The sequence below is a fragment of the Callithrix jacchus genome, chromosome Y, assembly GCF_049354715.1.
Source record: "Callithrix jacchus isolate 240 chromosome Y, calJac240_pri, whole genome shotgun sequence".
NCBI lineage: Eukaryota > Metazoa > Chordata > Mammalia > Primates > Cebidae > Callithrix > Callithrix jacchus.
The window spans coordinates 12,692,766-12,719,847 of record NC_133525.1 but is presented as its reverse complement, the minus strand read 5'-3'; the positions used below and the strand labels follow the sequence as shown (position 1 = coordinate 12,719,847).

The 27,082-nt window shown below is 46.2% G+C and overlaps 1 protein-coding gene and 1 long non-coding RNA gene across 3 annotated transcripts in view; one reads left to right on the top strand and one right to left on the bottom strand.

The window, feature by feature from the left end:
• Positions 1 to 931: 931 nt before the first annotated feature.
• On the bottom strand, positions 932 to 19,768 carry LOC144581302 (1,5-anhydro-D-fructose reductase-like). Its single transcript, XM_078364489.1, has 11 exons — positions 19,756 to 19,768; positions 19,542 to 19,678; positions 15,454 to 15,621; positions 13,255 to 13,371; positions 11,010 to 11,147; positions 9,256 to 9,378; positions 6,987 to 7,084; positions 4,975 to 5,047; positions 4,333 to 4,416; positions 1,493 to 1,575; positions 932 to 1,245 (listed from the first exon to the last, which is right to left on the bottom strand). Exons 1-11 carry the CDS (start codon positions 19,766 to 19,768, stop codon positions 1,203 to 1,205), a joined length of 1,077 nt encoding a protein of 358 aa, XP_078220615.1. The 3' UTR covers positions 932 to 1,202.
• A 58-nt stretch (positions 19,769 to 19,826) lies between these two features.
• LOC118155244 (uncharacterized) overlaps positions 19,827 to 27,082 on the top strand; it is a 55,236-nt gene continuing 47,980 nt past the window's right edge. For both annotated transcript variants that reach the window (XR_013531934.1, XR_004745466.3), the window contains exon 1: positions 19,827 to 19,931. This is a non-coding gene — a long non-coding RNA (uncharacterized LOC118155244). The remainder of the gene's footprint in view (positions 19,932 to 27,082) is intronic.

Genomic DNA, 27,082 nt, shown 5'->3' with positions numbered 1-27,082 from the left:
TGCCTGTGATAAAGTGAAAATGGGAAGTGATGTGGAGGGGTACTGTCCCCAAACAGGCCCCTTCAGCCACTGGGCAACGCCTCCATGCCTTCCTTGAACCTGATGCAGAGGGAACAGGAAATGAGAGGCTGACTGATGTGGGGGACATGGAAGAGGGAGGAGACCATGGAGCAGACATCAATTTTCTTCTGGCTTAACTCATTTTGAATAGGAGCCAAGGGCCTGTGACTTGAGAAGTTATATCCCTGGAGATTTGGTGTGAATTCCAAGACATAGGAGCTAGGCCAGATTCGCTGAGCAGACAGCAAGAAACAGGGACCATGGCCTCTAGACCACACAAAATCCATTAAACCACATCCTCCATCAACGCCTGGGTGTGAACACCACACTCTGCAGGGCCTCTTCCTGATATGTGAAACTAAACAGGCAGATGAGCAGATGTGAGGAAATGAGCTGTATTTTCACCTCTGTTATGGGGGGTTCCACAGGTATAATCTGACTTATCAGAAGACCATATTAAAAACTAGTATTTAGAAATTAACCAGCTACTTGGGAGGCTAAGGCAGGAGTATCACTTAAGCCCAGGAGGTGGAGGTTGCAGTGAGCTGAGATCACTCCACTACATTCCAGCCTGGGCGACATAACGAGACTCTGTCTCAAAAAAAACAACTAAAATTCAGATTTTTAAGGAGAAAAAAGCCTCTCTATTGAACTGAAAAAGTGCTCCAGATTTATCCCATTTTCCTTCCCACTGGGGGAAAGGAAGGACTCCGCTTTAGAATAACCTGGGTGTCACTGGCAGGGCAGAGAAAGAAGTGAAGGTGACGCAAGCTGGCCTGGGGCACAATTGGTGGAGCTGGACAATGGGCCAGAGATGGGTTACACTGTTTTCTCGGCTCTTAGATGGCTTAAATAATTTCACAAGATAATGTTTTCTTAAAATGTGAAGGCAAATTTCATTAATGAGTTATCAGTGTCTTTTTTCAGAGTAGAGGCCACACAGGCTCTCTAGGAGAAACCCCATTGACTTCACTTAAAACATGCTCAGTTCTCCAGATTACTCAGAGAAGGAGACTCTTGCACCCTCCTCTGACTGTGTGGCTCCTGTCCCAGGCACAGCTGCCATTAACAGAGGAGGGTCAACATTGCTAACGGTGTCGGTGCATCTGGGCTGAGCAGAAACAAGGAAGGGGAAGTTGTCCTCAGTATTCTATGTGGAAAGGATAGTCTTTGTGATTTTTACTTCTGAAAAACAGAAAAATAAAAAATTGAAACAAAGAGTGATTTTTTTTAAGAGAAACATTTTAAATGATATACACGTTTAACCTCCCCAGTGAAATTAGCTTCACTCAGTGGTCCATCTTCAAACAGAAAAGAATTATAATGAGAATGTTTAATTAATCTAAAATGTATATGATAAATACCTATTCAGGCACCAACCATCCAATCTGTATAGTTTTCCCTCTAGTTAAAAAGAAGGAGCCATATTTACATGGGGAACGTGGCCAGTCGGAGATTCCTGTCTAGGCTGAGGATGCTATTCATATTGTGCTGTGTTAATTCAAAATCAAACACCTGGAACCAAAATACAATGTTAATAGAAAACTTAATTCAATTCACATTTAATGGGGCACATGTTACCTACATAGCACTGTGCTAGACCAGCAGGGGACATGAAGATGTAAAAGAAACACTTCATCAGACCCTTGCAATTTCCCTGATTCACAGCCTGGATTTCCCAAATGCCTTTTGATTTAGATTTTGCCTGGTGCTGGCTTGGCTCTGGCTACATTTAGGAAGCCTTGGAAAGATGGAATATATACTGCACTCATCTTAGTGGAATAAAGAACATATGAGAATAGTTAAAAGGTAAAGCACAGAATTTTTTTCCACTGACCTGCTACCCTCAAAAAAATCCAACAAAACCATTTGTTCCATACACCTGCCAACTAGGGAGCCACTTGGCCCCGAGACTATGAATAGTACCCATATCACAGAGTGATCCTTTTTTCTTCCTTGAGAACAGTATTCTGGCCCGCCCCTCTTTCCCTTTTTATTGTTCCCACATACTGAGGAAGAGGACCCATGGCCACAGCATCAGCGTCTACCCCAGCCTGGCAGAGTGGCTGTGTCCCATGGGGAGGAAAGGTGTATTGAGTGATTCCCAATGTGAGGAGCTGGAGCACCCTAGCCTCTCTCCCACAAAAGCCTCCCACTTCTGAGGCCAGGAGAAAGTAGCCTCTGAGTGTCATCTGGAGGGAGTGGGGATTGCTGGGGCCGTGGTAGGGGGATGCTTGCATTTAAGGGTAACAGTGAGCAATTCTAGAAGAGACCCTACAAAGGGCAGGTGCCTTGCAGCAGCAGTTCTGCATGGCACTGGGGCGATAGGTTGGCCGGGCCAGCACCCTGCACTGGGTGCCTTGTGCCTGCACCCCTCTGTGCCTTTCTTCTCCTGGCCAGTCTTGTGGACCTGGCTCCCACCTCCTCCTGACAGCATGAGCACTGCCACGGCCCCTCCTAACCCGCTGCTGCTCTCTGTCCTCAGCCATCAGATCACTTCTGCTTTGGCCCTCTGGTCTCACATCATCCTGGTCCTGTCTCACTGCCTGGGGATGGCATTTGCCTTCAGTGTGCAGCAGACCTAACAGAGGAAGGGGGCATCTCAGCTGGGCCTGAGGTCCCCATGTCACATTCACTGCCCCTAGGCCATGGGGATCCCAGGCATTGAGAGCCACAAGGGTGGAACTGGGGCCATCCCCTGAGCCTATGTCCCAGGAGCAATCCTGGCTGCCCTGCAGGGCACAGATGTGGAGCAGATTAAGCAAGGCCCCCATGTGGAGCAGACGCCAGTCAGTCAGCAATGCTCAATTCTAACCACCGCACGAGACCTGCAGCCTCATTCCAAGAGGCCTGTCAGCAGCCATCACAGAGAACTGAGTTTACAGCTTAGCCAAATCCATATTCTTCAGGCTTTAGGTTGGCTGGTCACCCAGAGCTGCTATGGGCCATTCAGAGAGCAAGATGCCTGAGGAAGAAGAGGAGAAGTGTGTGTGGGCAGCAGGTGAGCTGGATGAGGGCCCGGAAGGGAGAGCGCTGTGGACACCATGAGGAGCCTGCCCATACTCAGGTCGTCCCATCATGGGTGGCCTGCCTCTCCTGCCAATGGCAGGGCTATGCCCACCTGCAGCCAGCCTGGCATGCACAGTGAGCCTGAGGGCACAGGCACTGCTATAGATCGGTCAGTCAAGAAATTTGATGGAAATGCTCACTTAGCACAACCAAATCGAGCCCCGAGGATGCAGCAGTGCCTTTTGGAACTCATGAGTAGCTCAGACACCAAGAGGGAGCTGACTCCTGAGCACCAGTGCATGTTGTCTATCAAAATGCAGCTGTGCGGCTGGTCCCAGGCTCACACACACCCATGCTGACATGACCAATGGGGGTGAGCTGCCCCCGATGCCTGTCACTGCCTGTGAGATCACCACAGGTGACATCCGGGACTGGGGGTGACTGGCAACTAAGAGCATCAGGTACTTCCTCATGCCAGGCACTATGCCACCCCTTCATTGTGTCATTACATTTCACCCTCACAGTGGTCTTATCAGAGAGGTTTTCTAATGAAGAAACAAGGCTCAGAGAGGTCAGACAACAGTTAAATGGTGAGTGGGCCTGTGGGAATCCCAAGTCCACGACTTTGACTGGGTTATAGACTATGTCATCAGGGTTGAAGCCACACATAACTCCAAAAATAGATTTCACATGCTTCTGTGGGTCTTGGCTAAGGTGAAAGGGTTGCCTGAAAAGGACCACTGCCTCTCTGTGTTCTGCACACACTCCACCTGTTCCAGTCTTCACTTTTGCCTCGGAAGTCACTAAACAGGAGTTGGGACCAGAATCTTCCCACACAACTCAAAGCAGTGCCCTCAGGCTACGCAGGCATGCTACCACGCAACGGAGGTGGAGACCTGTCCACTGACTGCCTCCCCTTTCTCCTGAGCACACACTTAGGAGACATCCAGCCACCTCTGTGGGCTGGCACAGCCATGTGACAGATGCACACGCCCAAGCCTGGTCCATAAAAATCTTCTCCATGAGATGCTCTTCCTGCCTTCCCAATCTTGGGCTGGATAGAGAAGATACCAAGACCCTAGGGGAGAGGGGGCCCTAAGATGGAAGGACCCTGGGTCCTTGGATTGCTGAGTGAACGGTCAACCAGCAACGCCCGCAGTGCAGAGGGAGAGGTCCCTGCTGTATCAAGGCACTGTGTTCCTGAGGCTGTATGCTACCGCAGTCATCTGAAACCCTCTAACATAAAAGAAGGAAAACACCTACCTGGATATTCTCTTTAATCCGACCTGGGGTGATAGATTTGGGGATCACTATTACATTCCTCTGGATTTGAAATCGGATCAAAATCTGCAAGGAAACAAAAAGTCTGCTATCACTCACAGGGAAATCCCATGTAGTCTAAGTTATTTTCTAACATTTTGAGTTTTACTGTGCAGTAAGAGTCTAAGAGTCAATGACAGCAGCAACAGTTACTGGCATTTAACCAGTTCTGATATGTTGGTAATGACAGCCAGCAGCCCAAGGAGGAGGCCAAAGAATTGGCCTTAATGAGAATTACTTAACATGCACCCAGTCCCCCACTGGACATTAGGACAAAGAAGACTAAAATAAATAGCTCTTCTGTTCCATCTCATACTAACCATGCGCAGTCGGGGGAGGGGGGGCACACGGAAAGGGCCTGGAAACTTCTCCTGAGTCTAGACAGGCTCCGAGGCAAGGGTACATGGCATGAGGAACTGGGAATGCGACTGCAGATCAACTTCTGCTCAATGCTGGGAGGTTCTGATGAGTCATGGACTCATCTGGGTGAGCAAGTCCCTTCCTGGGACCTGCCAAACCCCAGGACTCCCCAAGGATGTGGAGTGGTCAGAGGACCCCCGGCTCAGAAGAGCCCTCACTGAGTACCTGAGCGGGAGACTTGTTGTGCTCCTTGGCAATCCTCTGGATCACAGGGTCGTCCATCAGGTCAACTCCCTCACTAAAGAGACAGCACAAGGCAGTGAGCCAGAAGATCTAACGTGGATGCCCCTTTCTTTAGAAAGGAGAAATCTTTCTCGAAAATGAAGGATTAATTTTCTGATCATGACACAAGCTGACTGTAGGAAATTTTAAAACAGAAAAAAGCACGTCACTCCAAATTTCCAGTCTGGAGATGACCACTGCTAACACGTTGGTGAACACAGCTACATGACACATCACTTTTCATGTGTATTTTGTGCTTTTCCTCAAGAACCTGGTGGCCACGTCAGTGCACGAGCCAGTGAGCTCCCGTTTTAACTCCCCCACGACTCTCAAGGGTCTCTGGCTTCTCAGCTTCCACTGTAAGCCCTAGCACAGCACCAGGAATCGCTATTTGTTGATGATAATAATTTCAGAAAAATTCACCCAAAATACCACTAAAAAGTGAATATTGTGAACACGTGGAACCTTTACTACAAGTGATTTTGAAGGTGATCATAGAGTCTCTGCATCCTTTATTCAGGCACGGGTGGTCCCTGGGAACTCCGAGGATTCACTGCTTTAACAAGCACGTACTGAGCCATCACCCTGTGTCAGGCATTGTGCTAGTACTAGTCCCCAAGGTCTCCTAAAGGAAGCAAACAGAGTGCACAGCTTCCTGCCCCAGTCAGTCTTTGAGAGCTCCCTGACTCACTCCATCGGAGGATCCTCTACCCCAAAGCTCAGCTGTGGAATGGACCCAGCCTTCTAGGGACTCTCCAGCTGGTGCCACGTTCAAACACACACGCACCACTTCACAAGGAAAACACACAAGTGGTAAAACTCAAGTAATTTCAGCCTTTTTGGCATTCCCAATATGTCCCAGGTGCTGAGCTAGGAGCTGGGAAAAGAAGAATAAGTAAGATACTTCCACTCAGGTTGTTTTGACTAGTGGAAGAGACTGTGAAGAAAATCACAAGACAGTGTGACAAAGGGTATTTAAGAAACATAAATAAGGGGTCAGGAGGGCTTCCTGGAGGAGGTGATGCTGAACTGAACCTTAAATTAGAAACTGGAGTTTGCCAGATTAAAAAAAATTGTGGATAAAGAGAACAGTATCTGCAAAGGCACAGAGGTGAGAAAACATGTTTTATCTGAGGAACCATAGCAGCTTCATGTGGGTGAAGCCCAGGATGTTTACAGGGATGGGTAAGAATGAGGCCAGAAGCAGGCAGTAGTCAGGCTGGCTGTGTCTCACAGGCCACGCCAAAACCTGAAGAATTGTTCCCAGGAAAGTGACATGATCATAAGGAGACAGCTCCTTTCAGCCCCGCTGGGAGCAATGGATTAGAATGGAGTGGGCCAGGGAGGGAGCTGAGGGGCTCCTCTAATGACCTCAGGAATTGTACTTAATTAAGGCAGTGACAGAAATGGAAGAAATAAAATCACGGAACAAAGTCCAACTTTTCCTGGCAGAATAATCACTAGACTTTGGTGCTGGATTGGATTAGGGATGTGGGAAGCGATGATTTCCAAGCTTCTGGCTTAGGTGGCTGAATGGCTGGAGGATCCTTAGCTGATCTAGAGAGCACAGGACAGTTGCAGGGCCTGGGTAAAGATACCAGCAGTCTTTGCCTCATCCAACCACTGAGAGGCCTGAGGAGCATCCTTGTCAAGATGTCAGATGACTGATGCCCTAATGGAGAACTCAGCAAAGGGGTTGCTCCAGGCTGGTTTATGTCTCTGAAGAGGTCCTGCCCCTCTCAGGGCAGCCCACTTACAGCCACTCCCCACCTTCCAGTAATAAGCCCTGCTTTCACTCCGAGGTTTGAGAGGTGTGGACAGCCCTCTATGGCCCCATCCCTCCACACCCTGTCAAAACCTCCATTAAGGCCTCCCCAAATCATCCCAAGGAAATGAGAAGATGGCATCTACTTCCTGCTCAGCCTCTGACTAACATGTCACTGATGTATCCTTACCTTGAGCCACCAAGAGGACGGTAAGCAGTCACGGACACACCTCTGGATTGACAAAAACTGATCAGATTCTTCTGATTAAGATATGGGTGGCACTCAATCTACAACAGAATCACAGCTTACATAAAATTCAGACCACTAGTGTCCTAGAGAAGCTCTACAGCAGAAGACCTCCGCTGAAGTCTTGGCTGTCACTGAGTACCATGGGGCCTATCTCCAGGCCTGAGGGTTTCTGTTGTGAGAAGCCTGGACAGAGGAGTCTCCAAGTGGCCAGCTGCTGTCATGGTTTCTGAGTCTGTGGCCTCAGGGACACCTAAGTCACCTGAATGCTCCAATACCGCCTGCTCTGCAGGGCCTTCCCCGAGCACTCAGGAAAAGAGTGTAATGCTCCATAGCTCCCATCTCCCCACAGCCTTATTTTCCTCCACAGTACCTATCACTAACTGACAGCCCATAGATTTTACATACTTGCTTATTGTCTTTCTGTTTTCACCAGGATCTAAGCCTCATGAACACAGAGATTTTGTTTGAATTTTTTTCTTTATGGATGTCTTGCCAACACTAAGAACAACTTATACACATAGAAAGTAATAAAAATATATCCACTGCATGAATGAATTAAACGAAAAAACTGCATATGAGAAATACATGCTACAGGTGACTTGGATGAATATTTTAAGAAGCCAGAAGCAGGATCACTGTCTCTTGCACATTCTCCAAACTCTCATATATAATTCCAGGTTATAAGAAGATTTAAAATACCTATTTAGTGTAATTTACAGAGAACTATAAATAGTGCTTTAACTCTCAGGAATATGCGAAGCTCATCAAGATCAGCCTCTCTGGGAAGCCTCCAAAAGAGAGGCCAGCTTCTGGCACCTTCTGAATCCTGTGTTCCTGGGTATCCATCCTCCCATCAAAAAGCAGACCCTCTACCCGTCCAACCCACCTTGTCTACTCGGACTGTGCCATAACCATTCCCAGGTATTTAAATTGCTGAACAACTAAAAATACTGACACAAAACAGAAGCTACTATGCATACACACATATATAAAAACTTAATGCATATAAGGTTGTATACAAGGCAAAGCTGAACTGTATTAGCTGGGCCAGAAGCCAGGTTGCTCTTCATGGCAGCGACTACAACAGGACCTAGAGGTGCTACTGAATGGCTGAGGGTTTTTTCCTTGTTTTGTGTACTGAATACTCGAGTTTGTTCACTTGCAAAAATTCATCAAGCTATGTATGCCTTTTATGATTCACACACTTTTCTGCATCTATGCTATACAGAACTGTTTAAAAAAGCATATTTATTGAAAAAAAATAGAGAGTGATGCTCTATTCTTAACAGTTCCAAACTGGAAACTGTCCAAATGCCAACTAACACACTAACAGCAGAATGGATAACTCAATTGTGGTCAATTCACACAACAGAATACCACAATAAATAGGAGAGCACCATCTACAATCACATGCACAGAAACAGTGCTGTGTGAAAGAGGCGAGCACAGAAGGGTTTATGACGCATTATTATTTTATCTGTGTAAAGTTCAGAAGCGAATCCTGGCTGCTGGGAATGAGAACGATGCTGTGCTCTGAGGGCAGGAGTTGCAGGGGTGCTAGGTGTGCTGTTCACCAAGCTAGATGCTGGTCCTAGAGCTATGCTCAGTTTATGAGAATTTACTCAGCTCCATTTTTACATGTGTACTTCTACTCTTCAATAAAAAGCTTAAGGACTGTATAAATGATCTTTATATAGTTTGTATCATTTATACTTATACATATAAATGATACAAAGCCAGTCTAGAAAATTCAATAGTTCTTTCCCCACAAGTCTTTTCTCTACATCAAAAACCTGCATCAGCTTCAGTAGCCTATAAGCCTGGCGTGAGGGCATCTGGTCATCCATGCTTTCTTACTGCAGTTTGCAGGCTAGGAAGAGGTGGAGGGGAGACCCATGTTCCCTAATGAGGGCGACGCACCTGCCAGGACCCTGACTACTTCTGAGCACACCTGGTGTAGTCTGCACTGCACATGGAGGGCCAAGTGCCAGCTCACACCCTGCCTGCTAACAGAACCACCTACCCAGTTGCACCTTCAAGAACGCCACTTGGCTAGCTGCTGCCTTTAGTCACCATTCTGACTGCTGTCAGAGAAGAAGATGCCTGATTTGTGCTTCACCCCATCCTCCCATTTCCAGGAGCCCTGTGGAGGTAGCAGCTGGGAAGCCAGCCACATAGGTTAAACTCTCTGATGCTTCCACTGGTTTACCTGGTTGGTTACTGGTTTGAACCTCAACTCAGGCTTATTCAGAAGCCTCTCAAGCTGCTCATGGTTGAAGTTTGACACCCCGATGTTCTTCACCAGTCCACTGCTCACCAGGTCCTCCATGGCCTGTAAGAGAACAACAACTCTGCTGAGGGTGAAGGTTCTGTCTATCGAACTGACAATCTATGTCCCTCAGCAGTTCAGTACGCTATTCTACAACTGGTTCCACCCAATATTTTTACAATATTTTACCTCAAGCTTCAGAAGCATTTCTGCACTCAAGGTATGATCCCAGTCCCATCTTTCCTGGCTAGGGGATGCTGGGAAAGTTGCATGGCCTCATTTGGCCCCAGTTTCCTCAGCTTCAGAATAGGGCAACCCTGCCTGTGCCACAGGGCTATTTAGGAGTTACGTGGAATCACAGAAAACATTAGCTAAGACTGGCGTCCACCACTCAACACATGTGAGCTCTTCCTGTTCTTATTCCTCTTGACGCCTGGCAAGCACATCTGTGGATTTTATTTGTTCACTTTTCTTTCCACTGAGACTCTGATCTTAAGCACACGGATGCAACATCATTCTCCTAACCCACCCTCTGTACTTACCATTTTAAGGAACTTGAGGGCAGAGTAACCCAAAGCTCTGAGCTAGTCATTGACCAGCAAGCCAGGCTGCCCCTGAGCTTCAGGAAGAGCATGGCTTTGTGCCAGGGTCCAGGGTCAGCAGCAAGTCCTGAGTGACCAATGAGCCAACATGCAGCAGTGAGTTACTGCCTCAGCTGCAACAATCACCGGCCCCTCACTGGTGCTACATGAACCCTAGAGTTTAACCCAAATCTTTCAGGAGATAAAACAGTGTAACAGAAAGGGTTGATGCCCATGGGCCCTGGGACTGACATCTCAGATCCCTTAGTTAGTCTTTGTCTTATGCTGATGGGGGTCCTAGCCTGGGACTCCTCTGTGTTCAAGGGCTCCCTTCTGGCCTCCTCCCTGGAGAGCTTCACCCAGCAAGCTCTGTCCTAACCTCAGCAAACTTAAGCTTGAACTCACTTTCTTCTTGGGCCTCAAATGTGATGTCACATCCTACATGCTGGTTACCAAAACCGTATGACCACACATGCTCAGTCAGCCATGCTGGAGCCAAAGCCTAAGCCTCACATCAGCCTGTGGGTCTACTACCAGGAGCCTCTCAAATCCACCACATCCTTAATTCCCTGCTGAAGACTTTACTGCAAGCCCTTGCAATAAAGGGCCGTTTTTGGTCTGAACCCTAGAAATGGGCTGACCTTGGTAACCACCCCCACATTGGTCTTACCTCCCCAGCCTAAGCTTCCATGCTGCCAACTTTATCACTCTGAAATGCTTAAGAGAGAATAAAAAGGAACTGTAAAACATTAACAGTGGTACCACTGGGTGACGGGAAAATAAATTTTTTAATGTTAGTTTAATACAGAAGAACTCTCCTGTGCTTTCTGAAATAAATGTGGTTAATTAAAAAAATATTTGAGAAAAAGCAAAGTGAGGTCTGTAATGAGCTATCCCTCAAATAAAGTGGCACGAGAGCTGCACCACACCAAACCAAGGGTAATGAGAAAGTCACTGAGGTGTCTGAGTTCTTCAGGTACTGATTCCTCATTAGTACTGCAAACCCCACATCTCAGGTAGATACCCTCGATGTCTTTGAACACAAGCAGCTCACTGCATTCTGGATGAAGACCCACACAAGATGAGGCTGCCTTGTGGTGTGGCTCAGCTTACCTCCCACGTGTCCAGGAAGTCTGTATCACTGGGGATGACCATGTTGGTACAGTCCACAGGCAAGTCGTATACTCCAGGATGTGAGAAGCAGAAGGAAAGGAGCTTACTGGGAATCATGATCCAGGCTGGATGAGGAGGCTACAAAGAAGGAGAGTTGAGATGTATGAAAAGAAATACTGCATGTGTCAGGAGACCTGCATCCGAGCCATGGCCCTGTCACTAAGCAATCCCAGCCTGGCCATGTGACCAGGCCCACTCTTCACCTTTCTAGGAAAAGACCAAGGGCTCATGAACTGGGTGGCTGGCAAAACCTCCACCAGCCTGATGTTCCCTGTTCATCTCTCACAAGATGGGAAAGGAAGACCCTGCATCCTCACTGATGCAAGGTCATCCTCTTCCATCACCTCCAGAAAACAGTTTACTAATTTCAGGTAAAGAATGGGTGCAGAGTGCATTTTCTTCATGTCTTACAGAGCCCAAGCAGCCCTCTCCTAACTCTGCTGGTAGGGTCTTGTCTTCTTTTCTTAGAATCTCCATCATCATGAGAGGTAAGGAAGTGAGAATACAAAGGTGCACAGGAGGTGGAGGGCAGAGAGACACCTTGAAAGGGCGAGACCCTCTAGTCACCTTTGAGAGAAGCTATGGGCACCGATATGCAATCCAGCTACCTCCCTCACCCATCCCTACGTAGGGTGTTAAGGGTGAATGGCACAGGCATCTTTATTTACTGACACCTAATCATATTCCTAAGCAACAGTGGAAGAATGTCACATGTTCCAGCCTAATCCACATGAAAGAGGCATTTTCTATGATGAGCTGAAGTAACTAACAGTCTCACTCTAAAACCATATCCCATGTTGACATTTAACTGAGGGTCCACAAAAATGCTGCGGAGGCCTCATACTCGGACCCTGATCTAATCGTTCAGCATCACACCAGGCCTCGCAGTTCCCACTGGCCAGAAGATATGCTGATGATGCTGCATTACCCTTTTCTGTAATTTGTTGTGTGATCTGAGACCTTCTCCTTTTCTCCCATCCAGAAATCCAAAGATAGGGATCTGCTAAAGGGTGAGGGTAGCAAAGTGTAAGAAATGTCTGACCTGAGCATATGCTTCTGGGCTCCAATAATCTAACTTCAACCTGAAACTTTCTGTGTCTCAGTTTCACCATCTGTCCAAGAGGGATGTCAGCAGCGTCAACTCTGTAGAGCAGTCATGAGAATTAAAGGAGCTGCTCTGTGTGAAGCACCTGAGACAGTGCTGGGTACATAATGAAAACAATGCTGGCTGGCAATGAGTACAGTAGAGCTACAGTCACTGTTTTAATTATGACTTTCTGCATGCGATGAATTTCAAAGACATGGATATCATTCTGAATCACCCCTCTGGTTTTGCCCTCTGGTTATCTTCCACTCTCGGTCAGTGTGACTAATGGATAGCTGCCCATATCATTTATGGAAACTAGATACAAAGCCTTAGTTAAGCAAAACTGTGCTAGGAATGAAGTGGTTTTTATTTCACTCTAAACCAGTAACTAACAGTGTGGCACACGTAAAGGGACCCTCTCACGGGCAGCCATGCGGAATACCCTGAGCAGCAGCCACCCACTCCAGTGTAGGGAGAACATCCCTACAAGGGCTTCTGTGTCTCACAGGTGTTACCCAGGCAGGCTGTCATCATGGCCCAGGGCAAATGTGCAGGGACATCCTGGCCAGGACCTGTGTGAGAAGCAGGTTGCCTGGAGTAGGGAAGCTGCATGGCCAGACTGGGGTAGCTGAGTGACAAAGCCATGGCTCAGATGCACGTTACAGACACACCGTGAAGCAATTAAGAGAATAAAACCAAGTGGAAAAGTCAACTTCCACCACAACCCACTGGACCCTGCTGCAGGTGAGTAAGCACATAACGCCCATATTGTAAAACAGCATTCACTCCCCAAAGAGGACAGAACGTGCAAGCAGAGACAAGGCCTAGGACTTCACTGGAAACTTTGTCTGAAGAGAAAAAACCTGTTGCTCTGTTGGCCTGGAGGAAAAGTGACTGGCTTGAAAGACAGAACTGTGGGGGCCTCAGAGATCTTCCAAGCCAAGCCTCTCCTTAACTAAGACCCCCAGACATCAAGAGGCCTGACCAAAGGCTGCAGCTAGCATGTGGCAGATGGCCCTGACTCCTCACTGCAAGACAGGGTATGACCACGGGAGGCAAGTCCTGCAAACCCGGGAACGAACCACCTACTGACAGTACCTTGAAACCCATGGGCCAATGCATGAGGTAGAGGTCCAGATATTTCAGCTTCAAGGCTTTCAGACTCCTGCAGCATGCTGTTCTCACCAAGGGCTTTGTGTGCCAGGTGCACCACAGCTACAAAGGAGAGGGGACCAGCGTCACACACGCCCACCCAGAACCAGCACGGCACCCATTCTCTAGCCCCACGAAGCTACGGTATTGGACCAAAAATAGCCAAGATGAGATGACCACAAATACAACACGGCAGGTTCTAACAGAAGGACAGGGTCATTATCCTCAGAAGAGTTCCAGGACACCTGCAGGGAGAGGCTCCAAAGCTGGGCTTCTTCAGCCCGACTCCTCTTCAAGGAAGCTCAGGACATCAAGAGATATTTGATGGTTATTTGGATCCATTGGGACCAAAAAAAAAAAAAGAAAGAAAGAAAATGAAATTCCTTCAAGCAGAAAATACATGACAAAAAAATCAGAAAAATCTCTACCTTGTTTTTCTCACTTACACATACTCCATATTAAGGGTTCTCTGTTCGTAAGGCATTGTAACGGTGCAGGCTAACCCAGGTGAGTTCGCTCACACTGCCTTACTTCTTTTAGCTGTTTTCCCCCACATTCCCTTTTAGTAGAAAAACTTGTGTTTTTCCCCTCCTATTTCCTTCACTATACTTTTTTGACTGTGATGTAAGCTAACCTGAAGGCTCCATCACAGCAACGGAAAAACAAAAATGATGTTAAATGAAAGTAAAAGAAAGGGGAGTAAAATAAACGAAAGCAAACGAGCACAGTATATTAACAAAAAGTACAAAATAAACAACAGAAGTAAATGCATTCCATTGTTAATCACAGTTGTGTATATGTATGATTTATTTATTTGATTATATTTCTATGACTTTTTCAAATGTCCAAAATAATGAATATATTTCCACTGCTGACTACGATCCACACAGAAGCAACTTGCTCCAAATTGCAGGGCAAGCCTTAGAAATCTCCAGTTACTCACATCCCTACCTGGACTATTCTCCCCAGTTGGGCAAGCACACACAAAGGCTTCTCTCTTACCACTCTCTGCTCTAGCACAGATAGGAATGGTAACTGATGAACATTTACTTCCATGAAGTAAAACAGAAGGCAATTCAACTATAGAAATAACATTGAGCCTTGAGGTATGAAATTTTAACTGGGAAGTTACTCAGGAAATTCTCAAATCCAGAGTCTCATTTTACAAATAATGAAGCTGTGAGCCTGAGCCATCCAATCCCTAATACCCACAGCTCCTGACATGGCACAGCTGGACTTCCATGGCCTACCCCATCCACCACTCAGCCTCACTTCTCGTTACTCCTGCAGCCTGACATCCTGTGGTCCTGGAAGACCAAGTGATTTGGTTAGGCTGTGTCCCCAGACAAATCTCATCTTGAATTGTAGCTTCCATAATCCCTACATGTCATGGGAGGGACCCAATGGGAGGTAACTGAATCATGGGAGCAGGTTTTTCTGGTGCTGTTCTGGTGACAATGAACAAGTCTCATGAGACCTGATGGTTTTATAAAGGGCAGTTCGCCTACGCATGCTCTCTTGTGTGCCACCATGTAAGATGTGCCTTTGTTCCTCCTTTGCCTTCTGCCATGATTGAGGCCTCCCTAGCCTCGTGAAGCTGAGTCCATTAAACCTCTTTATCTTTATAAACTACCCACTCTCAGGTAAGTCCCATAGCAGCATGAGAATGGGCTAATACACCAAGCTTCTTACGAACCCCTGCACCTGTCATGCTGCTTCATGTCTTATGCCTGTGCTCAAGCTGCTTCTTCCATCTGTAATGCCATCTGCACTGCACCCAGAGTTTCTCATTCCACAGAAAAGGGCTAGAATTTGGAATCTGCATTTAACAATCACCCCAGTAATTCTGAGTTTAGGAATCACTGTGTAGACAGAGTTCGTGAAGGCTACGTCTTTGTCACTCAATCAGTTTGAAGAATATATTGTTAATTGGGGCTTATTGGTGCACTCCCACCTGAATGGCCAAGTAAATAATATGAAACAAACCTGTACACAATATAATTCAGCATGCTCATGAAGCTGTGAATATTCTTGTTTATTCTGATTTGAGTGTGAACAGTCATCAGCTCCCATAAGGAAAGTAGAAAGCCCTTCAGAGATGTAGCAATACTCAAGCTCTGTTGGCTTTGCACAGAGCAATCCTACCTTACTGGCAATGAACAGATCCTCCCGTCTCACGACACCTTCCTGGATCTTGTAACGGATCCCTGCTCCAACCTCATGCTCGTTGTGATATAAGTAAGCACAGTCGAAGTGCCGGTAGCCTGCGTCAATGGCCACCTTCACTGCCTCTGTCACTTTCCCCGGAGCGGCCTGCAAAACCAACAAAACAAAGTGTCTTCCCACAGTCAGAAGAATGCAACACAATTCTCCATTTCACCCAAGCATGAGGAGTAAATAACACATAAAAAATTAAGCCACTGATTTGGTACTAATATAATCAGTCTAAAACCAGATAATGTCAGAGTCACAAAGGAATTTATAAATAAGTTCCAACTCCTTTACGTATTTTGGGGAAAAAACTACAGGTTATTTTTAGTGTCTTCAGAAGACTGAGCTAGATGGTGTGTTTCCTGAATGATCAAAGCAATAAAAAAAGTGTAGAATGAATAATAATAACTGAGATGCAAAGAGGTTCAAGACTCATCCTATACCCTCAGAGACCACAGTGTCCAGTAATAAAGGGGATGAGGTGTAGACTCACATGAAGGTATCATCACAAAAAGCATATAACAAAACCCAAATGAATGTATGATGCTATGAGCAATAAGGCAGTTCAGAAAGAGAACAGTCACTCTAAATGCAGCTAAGGCAAGGGAAGAGACTAGAACTAGGAAAGACTATGGGGCTGTGGCTTTGCAATCTCATTAATCTCGAGACTGACAAGGGCTTCATAGTTCACAAAACACTTGCTAACTGGAGCTTCACAGCAACCCTAAGAGTTAGAGCAGCATCATGATCTTCATTTTATAGGCAACAGATTCAGAGTGGTTGAAAGCAAATGAACCAAGTATCCTTCTTAAGTTAGAAAAAGTACCCAAGAAATTGAATGGAAAGGTTAAAAATATGATTAAGAATAACATCAATAAAATAGAAAACAAAGATGTAACAGAGAAGATTAACAAAGTCAGAAGTTGGTTTTTTTGAAAAACTTCAGTAAAATAAACAGACTTCTGGCTAGGTTGATGAAGAAACAGATTTTTTTTTTTTTTAAACTGACATGAATGAAAAGTAAAACATGAAGATAAAATAGACTTAAAAGAAAATATTACCAATAACTATATGTCAATAATTTGGAAAAATGAGATAAAATGAAAAAATTCCTAGAAAAATTTAACTCAAGAATAAAGCTTAGTTACATAATTATTAAAGAAATGAAGCAATTAGAAAAAAAACCCACTAGTTTCATAAAACTTTCAAGAAAAAAAAAAAAATCCCAGTGTAACACAAACTTTCAAACAGTAAAAAAAGATGGACTTGTCTCAACTCATTCTACAAAACAGGCACACAGATGGATCAAGTGGCCACTAAAAAAGCAGAACCTGGCTGGGTGCGGTGGCTCACGCCTGTAATCCCAGCAGTTTGGGAGGCCAAGGAGGGGCAGATTACGAGGTCAAGAGATCGAGTCCAACCTGGCCAACATGGTGAAACCCTGTCTCTACTAAAAATACAGAAATTAGCCTGGTGTGGTGGCACGCGCCTGTGGTCCCAGCTACTGGGGAGGCTGAAGCGGAATAATTGCTTGAACCCAGGAGATGGAGGTAACATGAGCTGAGATTGCGCCACTGCACTCCAGCCTGGTGATAGAGCAAAACTATGTCTCAAAAAAAAAAAAAAATGCAGAGCCCAGGCTGAGACCTCCAGACATCTCACGGCTTGTCTTGCTCTCTTGAGCTTCAGCCATCCTCTTGAGAACACTGCCTAACTACCTGGATGAAGGCGGGAGGGGTGCGGAGTCAAGTGGAGTAGCCCCTACCATCCCAACTGAGACAAGCCAATCCCTAGACAAGTGAGGGAGCCGACCAAGATCCACAGAGCTGCTCTGCAGGAGGAATACACTTGCTGCTGTATATCACTGAGCTCTGGCGTTTGGCCATTGATGCAGCATTTCTGGGGCAACAGATAACTGATGATAGGTCTGTGATGTTCATTCAGTATTAAAAATAGCCAACTAAAAATAAGCCTTTGCATAGAACCAGTGATGAGCATTTATGATTAATCCAATTTGATGCACTTGCAGTCGAAAAAAAACCAAAACAATATTTTGACCTCTTAAGCACAATTTTCACTAATTTTTCCTTATCCTGTGTGCATGAGTCTGGACTCCTGCACCAAACTGTTGCAGAAGAAAGGGAAGCGACACTCAACAGTTTATCGAGCGCTTACTGAATGAATGGCTGCCCGATGCACGTCCTTTACTAGATGCTGAGAACCAATATGAACAAAGGGACACTTCTGATCTCTAAAAGCTGGTAAGCAGGTAGGAGAGATAATTTATATTTGATGAGCAGGGCTTGAACATTCCATTTCTGACTCCTTCAGTAACTAACTTTCTCTGTGCCTTCTTAAAGGTTTTAACAACTTAGTTTACCTTTTTTTTTTTTTTAAGATCAAATTTTAAACACTTTTAGTCAGTATTTTGTCTCAAATCACTGGCAGGAACTGTAACGTTCAAAGTAGAGAAAAATCATAGAGTAGAATGGTGGTTATCAGAGCCTGCAGGTTGGGAGGGGGGTGAGGAAGGAGGAAACGGGAAGTTGCGGATCAAAGGATACAAAGTTTCAGACACACAGGAGACATAGCTTTTGAGATTTACAGCACAAGAGGATGCTTAGTCAACAATAATTTATTATAAACCTGTATTTCAAAACAAGACAATACATTCCAAACATCTCACCACAAACAACAACTGAAAGAGGTGCTGGATATGTTAATTAGCTTGATTTAACCACACTGCATTGTATACACAGCTCAAAACATCACAGTGCACCCCATAAATGCACAGAACGATAATATGTCCTTTTTCTCAGGCATCCGGGTGGTCTACTTCTAAACAGGGAAGAACATGAGGTCCCAAAGCGTCCTTTAAAGCCTACTCAGCAATTCCAATTTTCCTTTTACATTTCTTGTTTGGGTTTTGTTAGTTGCTGTTGTTTTTGAGCAGGGTCTGGCTCTGTCCCCCAGGCTGGAATGCAGTGGCGCCACCAAAGCTCACTGCAGCCTTGACTTCCTGGGCTCCAGCGATCCTCCCACCTCAGCCTCCCGAGTAGCTGGGACAACAGGCTGGCACCCCCATGCCCAGCTGATTTTTTCATTTTTTTGTATAAACAGGGTTTCGTCAGGTTGATCTGGCTGGTCTTGAACTCCCGAGCTCAGGCGATACTACGGCCTCGGCCTCCCAACGTGCTGGGATTACAAGCCTACACCGTGCGCCCCGCCCCAACTTTTTTCTTTTTTTGAGACGGAGTTTCGCTCTTGTTACCCAGGCTGGAGTGCAATGGCGCGATCTCGGCTCATCAGAACCTCTGCCTCCTGGGTTCAGGCAATTCTCCTGCCTCAGCCTCCTGAGTAGCTGGGATTACAGGCACGCGCCACCATGCCCAGCTAATTTTTTGTATTTTTAGTAGAGACGGGGTTTCACCATGTTGACCAGGATGGCCTCGATCTGTTGACCTCGTGATCCACCAGCCTCAGCCTCCCAAAGTGCTGGGATTACAGGCTTGAGCCACCGCGCCCGGCCCCAACTTTTCTTTCTCATTGCTGGAGAGGAGGCTTCGCGTTCCCTGCTCAGGCCGAGTCCAGTGCCGCCGCCTCCCCTCAGCCTCCCCGCTCCATTTCTGAGTAACTAAGGGGCTCGGCCTCCCCCCCCCCACCCAGCAGCCCCACCCAACGCCACCGCTACAGCCCCAGGGTCAGAGGTGCCGCTGCCGAGGTCCCGGTGACTCGCAGAAGGGAAGGCTGGGCCAGGCTCTGTGTGGGCGGCGGGCGGGCACCTCAGCAGCGCCTACCCGGGCGCCGGCCAGGCGGAGAGGAGGCCGCCGCACTTTCCCCCAGCCCCGGCCTGGGCCCCATTGGGCGCCCCCAAGCCCCGGGCCCTAGGTCAGGCGCGCCTCCCCGCCCTCGACCGCGTCACCTTCCAGGTGCCCAGGCCCACGGCTGGGATATCTCCCATGGCCGCCACCGCCCCCGCCCCCGCCCCGCGCGGGACTACCAACGGACACCGAGCGAGTTACCACAGCGTTGGCGACGAAGGGCGGCTGCGATTGGCTGAAAGTGCCTTGTGACGGCTGACACGCTGACAATGGCTGGAGGCACGAACGCCAGGCTTCCTCACTGGCTGCTGGCTTCGAGTGGCGGGCACTCTGATTGGCTGGTTTTTATCAAAGACAGGCATCCTGATTGGCTGAAGGCACAGAGCCAGCGGGAGCCCCACATGGCTGGAGGCACTCACTCTGGACATTCTGATTGGCTGCGGGGGCACGGACAACGGACTTTCCAATTGGCTTGCCGAGCCACGCAGGGGCGGGGAAGGTTTTCCAGTTGAGTGGCAGTGCCGCTCAGGTCCCTGTAGGCTGGACCGCCTGGGTGCCTTCTCCTTCACGCAGGGTGCACACGCAACTGAGGTAGGGCAGAAGTGTTTGTCTGGTGGGCAGGGGTTTCTAACCTTTCCTGGGGGTCTCCATGGCGGGGCCATCGTAGGGCAAGCTCTAGGGTCAGGGCGCAGAGTCCTGCCTTCCCTGGAGCAAAGGGCACGGGAGTGGACCCCGCTTTCTTGCACCAGGGATGGCCTTTCTCGGGTGCCCCGAGGTCCCCAGGCTGGGAGAAGCTTGCCTGGCTTTGGTTCCCCGTCAGGGACCTACTGTGCCCTTGGAAAAGGCCTTCCACACTTTGGGGTCCTTCCCGGCTGCGGGGGTCCTGGGCGGTGCGGGGAGGCAGAGCCCTGCAGGAGGAGGGCAGCGTCCTTGCTGCAGCCTCGGGCCCTCATTTGGAAGCGGATGGGGTGGACGGGACACCTACGCTCATGAGTGGACTGGTCTCTCCTGGGGACAGTGGAGGGAAAGAGGCGTCAAGGGAGCCTTCCGACACCCCTCTTATCTCCCCTGGAGCTTGCAGCTCCCCTTTGTTGCCCCCCTCAGCCCTGGGAATCCCACTGCCTTGAGGACACCCACACCCAGGCGAGGGCTTGTTTCTGGGTTCCCTGCCTGGGTCTGCAGTGCCAGCACTGGCCGTCAGGGGACGCAGTGTCCATTCTGCTCAGTGGGGCCGCTGTAGCCAGAGAGGCTCCCAGGGTCACTCTGCGTGTCCCCCTGCCTCTCACCCCACTTGCATCTCCTGTTAGTAGCATCCATCTCCACCATGTGAGCTGCTCACAGGTGGGAAGGGAGCTTTTCGATACTCTCATTTATTCGTTCAAAACCTGTGCTTGGAGGATTTACCTGCGCAGGGGGCGGGTTAGGCCACGGTGCAGTGCTGGAAATGACCTGCATGGGCCTTGCCCTCAGGAGCTCAGCGTCTGGAGGAATGGATGGACAGAGGATAAAAGCAAATGCAGGTGAAAGAAAAGAGCAGGTGCCCTCTAGTAAAGTAAAGCAGGTGCTCGCAGTGAGAGGCGGGAGGGACAGAGTGAGGGAGTCCCCCAACACCTCAGCGAAGCGGCATTTGTGCTGCAATCAGAAAGGTAAGACAGAGGGGACCAGCCTGCACAAGTCTGGGAACAGTGTACCTGGGGGATGCTCAACTGCACTGCAATCGTGTATGATTCTATTTCCTTGTTTTAATAGAAATTCCAAAGTCTATGACATTGAGCATCTTTTACTCTGCTTGTTTGCCATCTGTGTATCTTTGATGAGGTGTGTTTTCAGGTCTTTTGCCCATTTTTTATTTGGGTTGTTCATTTTCTTATTGTTGTGTTTTAAGAGTTATTTGTGTATGTTGGATAAGAGTCCTTTATTAGATGTGTCTTTGTAAATATTTTCTCCCAATCTGTATTGCTTGTCTTCTCATTCCCTTGACATTGTCTTTAGCAGAAGAAAAGTTTTTCATTTTAATGAAGTCAGCTTATCAATTATTTCTTTCATTGCTCATAGCTTTTATGTTGCAATTTAAAAGTCATCTCGAAGGCATAAGAATGATATAATGGACTTTGGGGGCTCAAGGGGAAGGGTGGGAGAGGAGTGAGAGATAAAAGACTACACATTGGATACAGTGTACTCTACTCAGGTGATGGGTGCACCAAAATCTCAGAAATCACCACTAAGAACTTTTCCATGCAACCAAACACCACTTGTTGCTCTGAACTATTGAAATAAAAATACAAATTACAAAATTAGAGACTAGACAGAAAAAAAAAGTAAAATTCTAAAATAAGAATATCCTGGAACACGGTAATCAGTATAAAAAAATTTAAAAAAATCACTAAACCCCAGATAATCTAGATTTTCTCTTATTTTCTAGACATTTTATAGTGTTGTGTTTTATATTGAGGCCTGTGATCCACTTTGAGTTAATTTTAATGAAGAGTGTGAGATTTGTGTCTGGATTTAGTTTTTTGCCTGTGGATGTCCAACATCGTTTGTTAAAAAGACTGCATGTTCTCCAGTGTATTGCCTTTGCTCCTTTGCCAAACATCAGCTGACTATATTTGTGGTGGTCTATTTCTGTGCTCTTTTGCTCCACTGACCCATTTGCCTGTTTCATCAATACTACACTGTCTTGATGACTGTAGCTTTCTTGTAAGTCTTGAGGTCAGGTAGTGTGAGTCCCCTACCTTTGTTTTTTCATTATTGAGTTGTCTAGTCTGGGTTTTTTTGCCTCTACATATAAACCATAGATTCAGGTTGCCCACAAAATAATTTAGTAAAATTTTGACGGGTTTACATTGAATGTTTCAATTAATTTGGGGAGAACTGATGTATTGACTGTATTGATTGATTGTATTCATGAACATGGACTATCCATTTATTTATTTTTTTACATCTTTCATCAGAGTTTTGTCATTTTTCTATCCAGGACTCATACGTATTTTGTTAGTTTCATACATAAGTATTTCACTGTGGGGTGTGCTAATGTAAATGGTACTGTGCTTCTAATTTCAAGTGCCGCTTGTTGAATTCTGGTATATAGGAAAGGAGTTGATTTTTGTATAGTAATCTTGTCTTTTGTAACCTTGCTATAATAGCTTGTTAGTTTCAGAAACTTTTCATCAATTCTTTGGAAATTAAGACAGCCGATAATGTCACTGGTGAACAAAGACAGTTTAATATTTTTTCCTTCCCAATCTGTATACCCTTTAGTTCCTTTTTTGTCTTACTGTTTTGGTTAGGATGTCCAGTATAGTGTTGAGAAGGAATGTGGAGAGGGGACATTTTTTTGCCTTTTTCCTGACAGGAGTGCTTTTGAACAGTATAGTCTCCCTGTATGTGCACTGTTAAATCAGAAGGTTATGGTGGGTGTTTGGGACCTTCAGTCTGGACGATTTCTAATGGCCTCATGGACAGATGCATTTGTATGTTACGGTGTAACTTCACACTCAAATTACTTTTGTCGTTGTTATGGCATTCTGCTATAGTTGCTAAGATGCTGAGGCTTAAGAAATTCTTCTTCATGAACACTTACTACTCCCTTCTCAGCCACTGTCTTTTTACCCTTGTCGCTGTTTTCAGTGGACACTGGGATTTGCTGATTGTAGCTGTCATCTTGGTGATCTGTTTCTTGTGTGATACACTAGATCCATTAGTGTCTCCTGCACATCCCATGGCTGAGGGTGTGAAGAGTAATACATAAAAGAGCCTCCCATGGAAATAGCTAAAGGGTTAGTGTGTTTGGGAGAGGAAACTAGGAAAGTTCACAAGTAATTATAAACTAGAATAAAAAAGTAGCATGGGATAAATATAAATGATATTTAGTGGGACTCTCAAAGGAAGAAATTGTATCAAGTCGTGAGGAATATATGATTATTGAAATTAGCCTTCAAGATTAGAAGGACTAATGAACAGAAATGGGGAGAAATAATTCTTTGGTGGTTGAGTAGTTTTATTTGAGACAGAGTCTTGCTCTTGCTACCCAGGCTGGAGTGCAATGGCGTGATCTTGGCTCACAGCAACCTCCGCCTCCCGGGTTCAGGCAATTCTCCTGCCTCAGTCTCCTGAGTAGCTAGGATTACAGGCATGCGCCACCATGCCCAGCTAATTTTTTGTATTTTTAGTAGAGACGGGGTTTCACCATGTTGACCAGGATGGTCTCGATCTCTTGACCTCATGATCCACCTGCCTCGGCCTCCCAAAGTGCTGGGATTACAGGCGTGAGCCACTACGCCCGGATGACTACACTTTTTAAAAGTGCATTTTGGTAGTTACATGGATGGCCTGTTATCAAGGATGAGGGAAGTTACCACTGAGAGTGAGTGAGTAGTTTTGGTTTAGATAATAGGCATCTCTTTATCCATTTGCTTTCTTGGATATCATACACTCAATGATAATGTATAGGGAATAGTCTTTCTGGGGTATCCTTTGCACAGTGGCTCATTCTAAGTCAGTGCATGCATTGAGCGAATAACACACATGTTCTGCAGCCTGTGTGCATGTCTCTTGATGTTTGACACAGCTTCACACAACCTTCATCACCACCTCAGCAAACTCAGGGCTAAACCCTTACCAGACAACAGAGCAACAAGTCTGATTTCTTTGCACACATATGATGTTCAGGGATGAAGACAGGGAGAAGAAGTGCAGAAACAGCAGCAGATCTTTCGTTTCTTTGCAGCTGGGCAGATAAGCACACTCGGGAGAAAAAGTAGGGTCCGCTGCAGTTGAGAGAGTAGAAACCAGACGACAAATGCCAGCCGCCCAGGAAGGATCACAGAAACAGCGAACAAAAGCTAAGCCCTGTTATGCTGGTGGCAGATCTGCTAAGCCTGTTCTGATTGACTCAGATTTTCGCACATCTCACACCAAAGCACTCAGCCTTTCAGCTCTCGCTTCGAGTCACTTGTTTTAATAACGACATTAACCAGGGAACAGCACTAAGCGGTTCTGTTTGGGTTGAAGCCAACAGAAGCCTAAGGACGAAATGTGTCACTTCATGCGGGATCTTTACAAACACTGCTCCTGGCACTAGAGGTTTACTTGCCTTTTCCTCCCCACAGCAAAGGGACCTATCTGTCTTCTGCCAAGGTTTCAATGGAGACGACCAATCGGAGTCATCTTAGCCAAAATAAATCTCGTTTTGCCCCCCAAGAGCAGATTTGCTTGTGTGGATGATGCAGCTGTTGTCTTGCCAAGTCAGCAACTTCAGAAGTCAATAGACTACTTAGAGACCAGGGATTATACATGTGCAAAAAGGAGAAAGATTCCACGAAGAGGATGGGAGACTTACGACCTTTGAGAAATAGCACTTGGCTGAGCCAGTGATGACAAGACCAAGTAGGGAACAAGAAATTCCATCTGTTTGCTCACTCGTCAGGGCTCCAAGTATAGTGTTTTGTCTGATAAGAAGCTAAAAAGGCCCAATTCAGCCCAAAGGAAATACCATGGCCACTCAGACGGCAGCACTAGCTTACAGAACCCGGACAAAATTCGGCTGCTGTAATGGAAGGAGGCTTAAGAAGGAATTCACTGAAGTCTATATCTTAAGTTCTGTTTGAAGTGACACAAAAATAACAGCTTGTCATATGAGCGACCAAAAAAAAAAAAGGCATCATGTTTTTTAGTCGTAAATGGTGTCTTGGGCAAGAATTTGGGAGAATAATGTAAATGGTAAAGATGTAAACAAATGAACTGTGCACTACATTCTTTATAATGAAAGAATTGAATCTCTAGATGACAAGAAGGTGGTGTACATATTAGTAAATTTTAAAGCCCAGTTGTGTACACATGAGAATGTGGAAGGAAAGAGACTCGCACATATTGAGGGGACACACGTTGGACAGCAACTTGTCAACCTCAGACCGTGTGGGGACGTACCCTTCGAAGCAGCAGTTCCTCTGCATGGCAGCACTGTGTGACACAGAGAAAAAAATAGAAACAAATGATGTGTCTGTAGCAAGGTTGCTTCTAGAGGTATTAATTTATACACCTCTCCTCTCCCTGCTTCTCCTTCTTCCCTCTGCCTTCATGTCTTGCTGGAGTTCAGCTTTATAGCTCCTTGTCTGAAAGATCCGGGCAGGGAAGGAGGCAGAAACTTCCAGAAGACAAAGGCCCTTCAGGCCAAGTGCCCTGGGTGCAGGGTAAAGAGAGGGAGCTTTGGAAAGAAGGATCCGAGGGTAGAGCTGGCAACGCCTCTCCCGCATCCAAGGGTGGGTGAGTGACCGTTCCCTGGCCTATGGCTGCTACTTCATCCCCTGGTGTGGTACATCAGAGGGAGGACTCACAGCCTGAAGGAGGATGTCCTGTTCCTCTGGTCCAGAAGCAGCCAAAGTCTGATAACTGGGAGACAAGAGCAGGGGCCATCCACCTTCAGCAGGGACTGGTGATCCAACTGGCTTCTTCACCAGCTTGGTTGGAATTGAGTCCACAGCAAGGAAACAATGTTTTTAAATATGAATTTGAGTTTTTATATTGGAATTTGTTCTGCCTTAAACTGGAGGAATATAGACTGAATGGATGAATTATAGAATCTGTAAAAGGGAATATTCTGCCACTACTGACATCCATGTGGTACAGCCACACGTGCTGATAGGGAAAGTGGCCAAGGTCCCCCACTTAGTGAAAAAGCAACACATGTGATACGGTTTGGCTCTATGTCTCCACTCAAATCTCATGCTGACTTCTAATTCCCAATGTTGTTAGCGGGGTGGGGGGGATCAGGTGGGAGGTGATTGCATCACAGGGGCAGATTGCCCCTTCTTGTTCTCATGATAGTGAGTACTCATGAGACCTGATGGTTTAAAAGTATGTGGCAGTTCCTGATTCGCTCTCTCTCCCTCTCCTGCTCCGCCGTGGTAAGACATGCTGGCTTTCCCTTTGCCTTCTGCCAAGGTTGTAACTTTTCCGAGGCCTCCCCACCCATGCAGAACTGTGAGCCAATTAAACCTCTTTTATTCATAAATTGCCCAGTGCCAGGTAGTCATTTATAGCAGTGAGAACAGATTAATACAATGTGGAATTTGATAAATATGACACACATAATATACTGTACACACATACATATACAAACATATACATATGCAAACACATGCATACATAGAAATACAGAGGCACCTATACAGACATACACAGATGTACTCACAGACACATACACATACAAGTACATAGACACACACGCACATGTATACACACATACACCTGCATACACATATATAATATGCATATACATATACAGAGATACACATAAACACAAATAGACACACATATAGACACACACACAGGCACATCCCCCCATAGGCACATACACATTCATATACACATACACATTCCATCTATCCATCTGTATACTCCATATGCATAGAGAATTTTGCAGCAAATGAGAAATGTAACAGTGATTACCCGTGGGAGGGAGCAGTAAGGCATAAGATAATTTTTCAATGCTGGATGTTGTGAGAGTTTTACAATGTACGTGTCTTAATGTATAATTTTAAAAATTAGTTCATAAATTGAAACAATGTGAGAAAAGGCATTTTTATATTTACTTGAACAAGCAAGAAATGTAATGCCAACATATTTTTATCAGCCTCATTTTCTAAATAATTATTGTTGATTATTTATCGATCAATTCAGAGAAAATTCACTAATTGTAAATCAAGTTGGCTAGAATGTACTTGAACTTTGGAAATGTTTTG

Coding starts and splice junctions, on each gene's coding strand:
- LOC144581302 (XM_078364489.1), bottom strand. Junction 13,372..15,453: donor ATCTGTTCATTGCCAGTAAG/GTAGGATTGCTC, acceptor TCTCCTTTGTAG/CTGTGGTGCACCTGGCACAC. Junction 1,576..4,332: donor GGATTAAAGAGAATATCCAG/GTAGGTGTTTTC, acceptor TTTTGGTTCCAG/GTGTTTGATTTTGAATTAAC.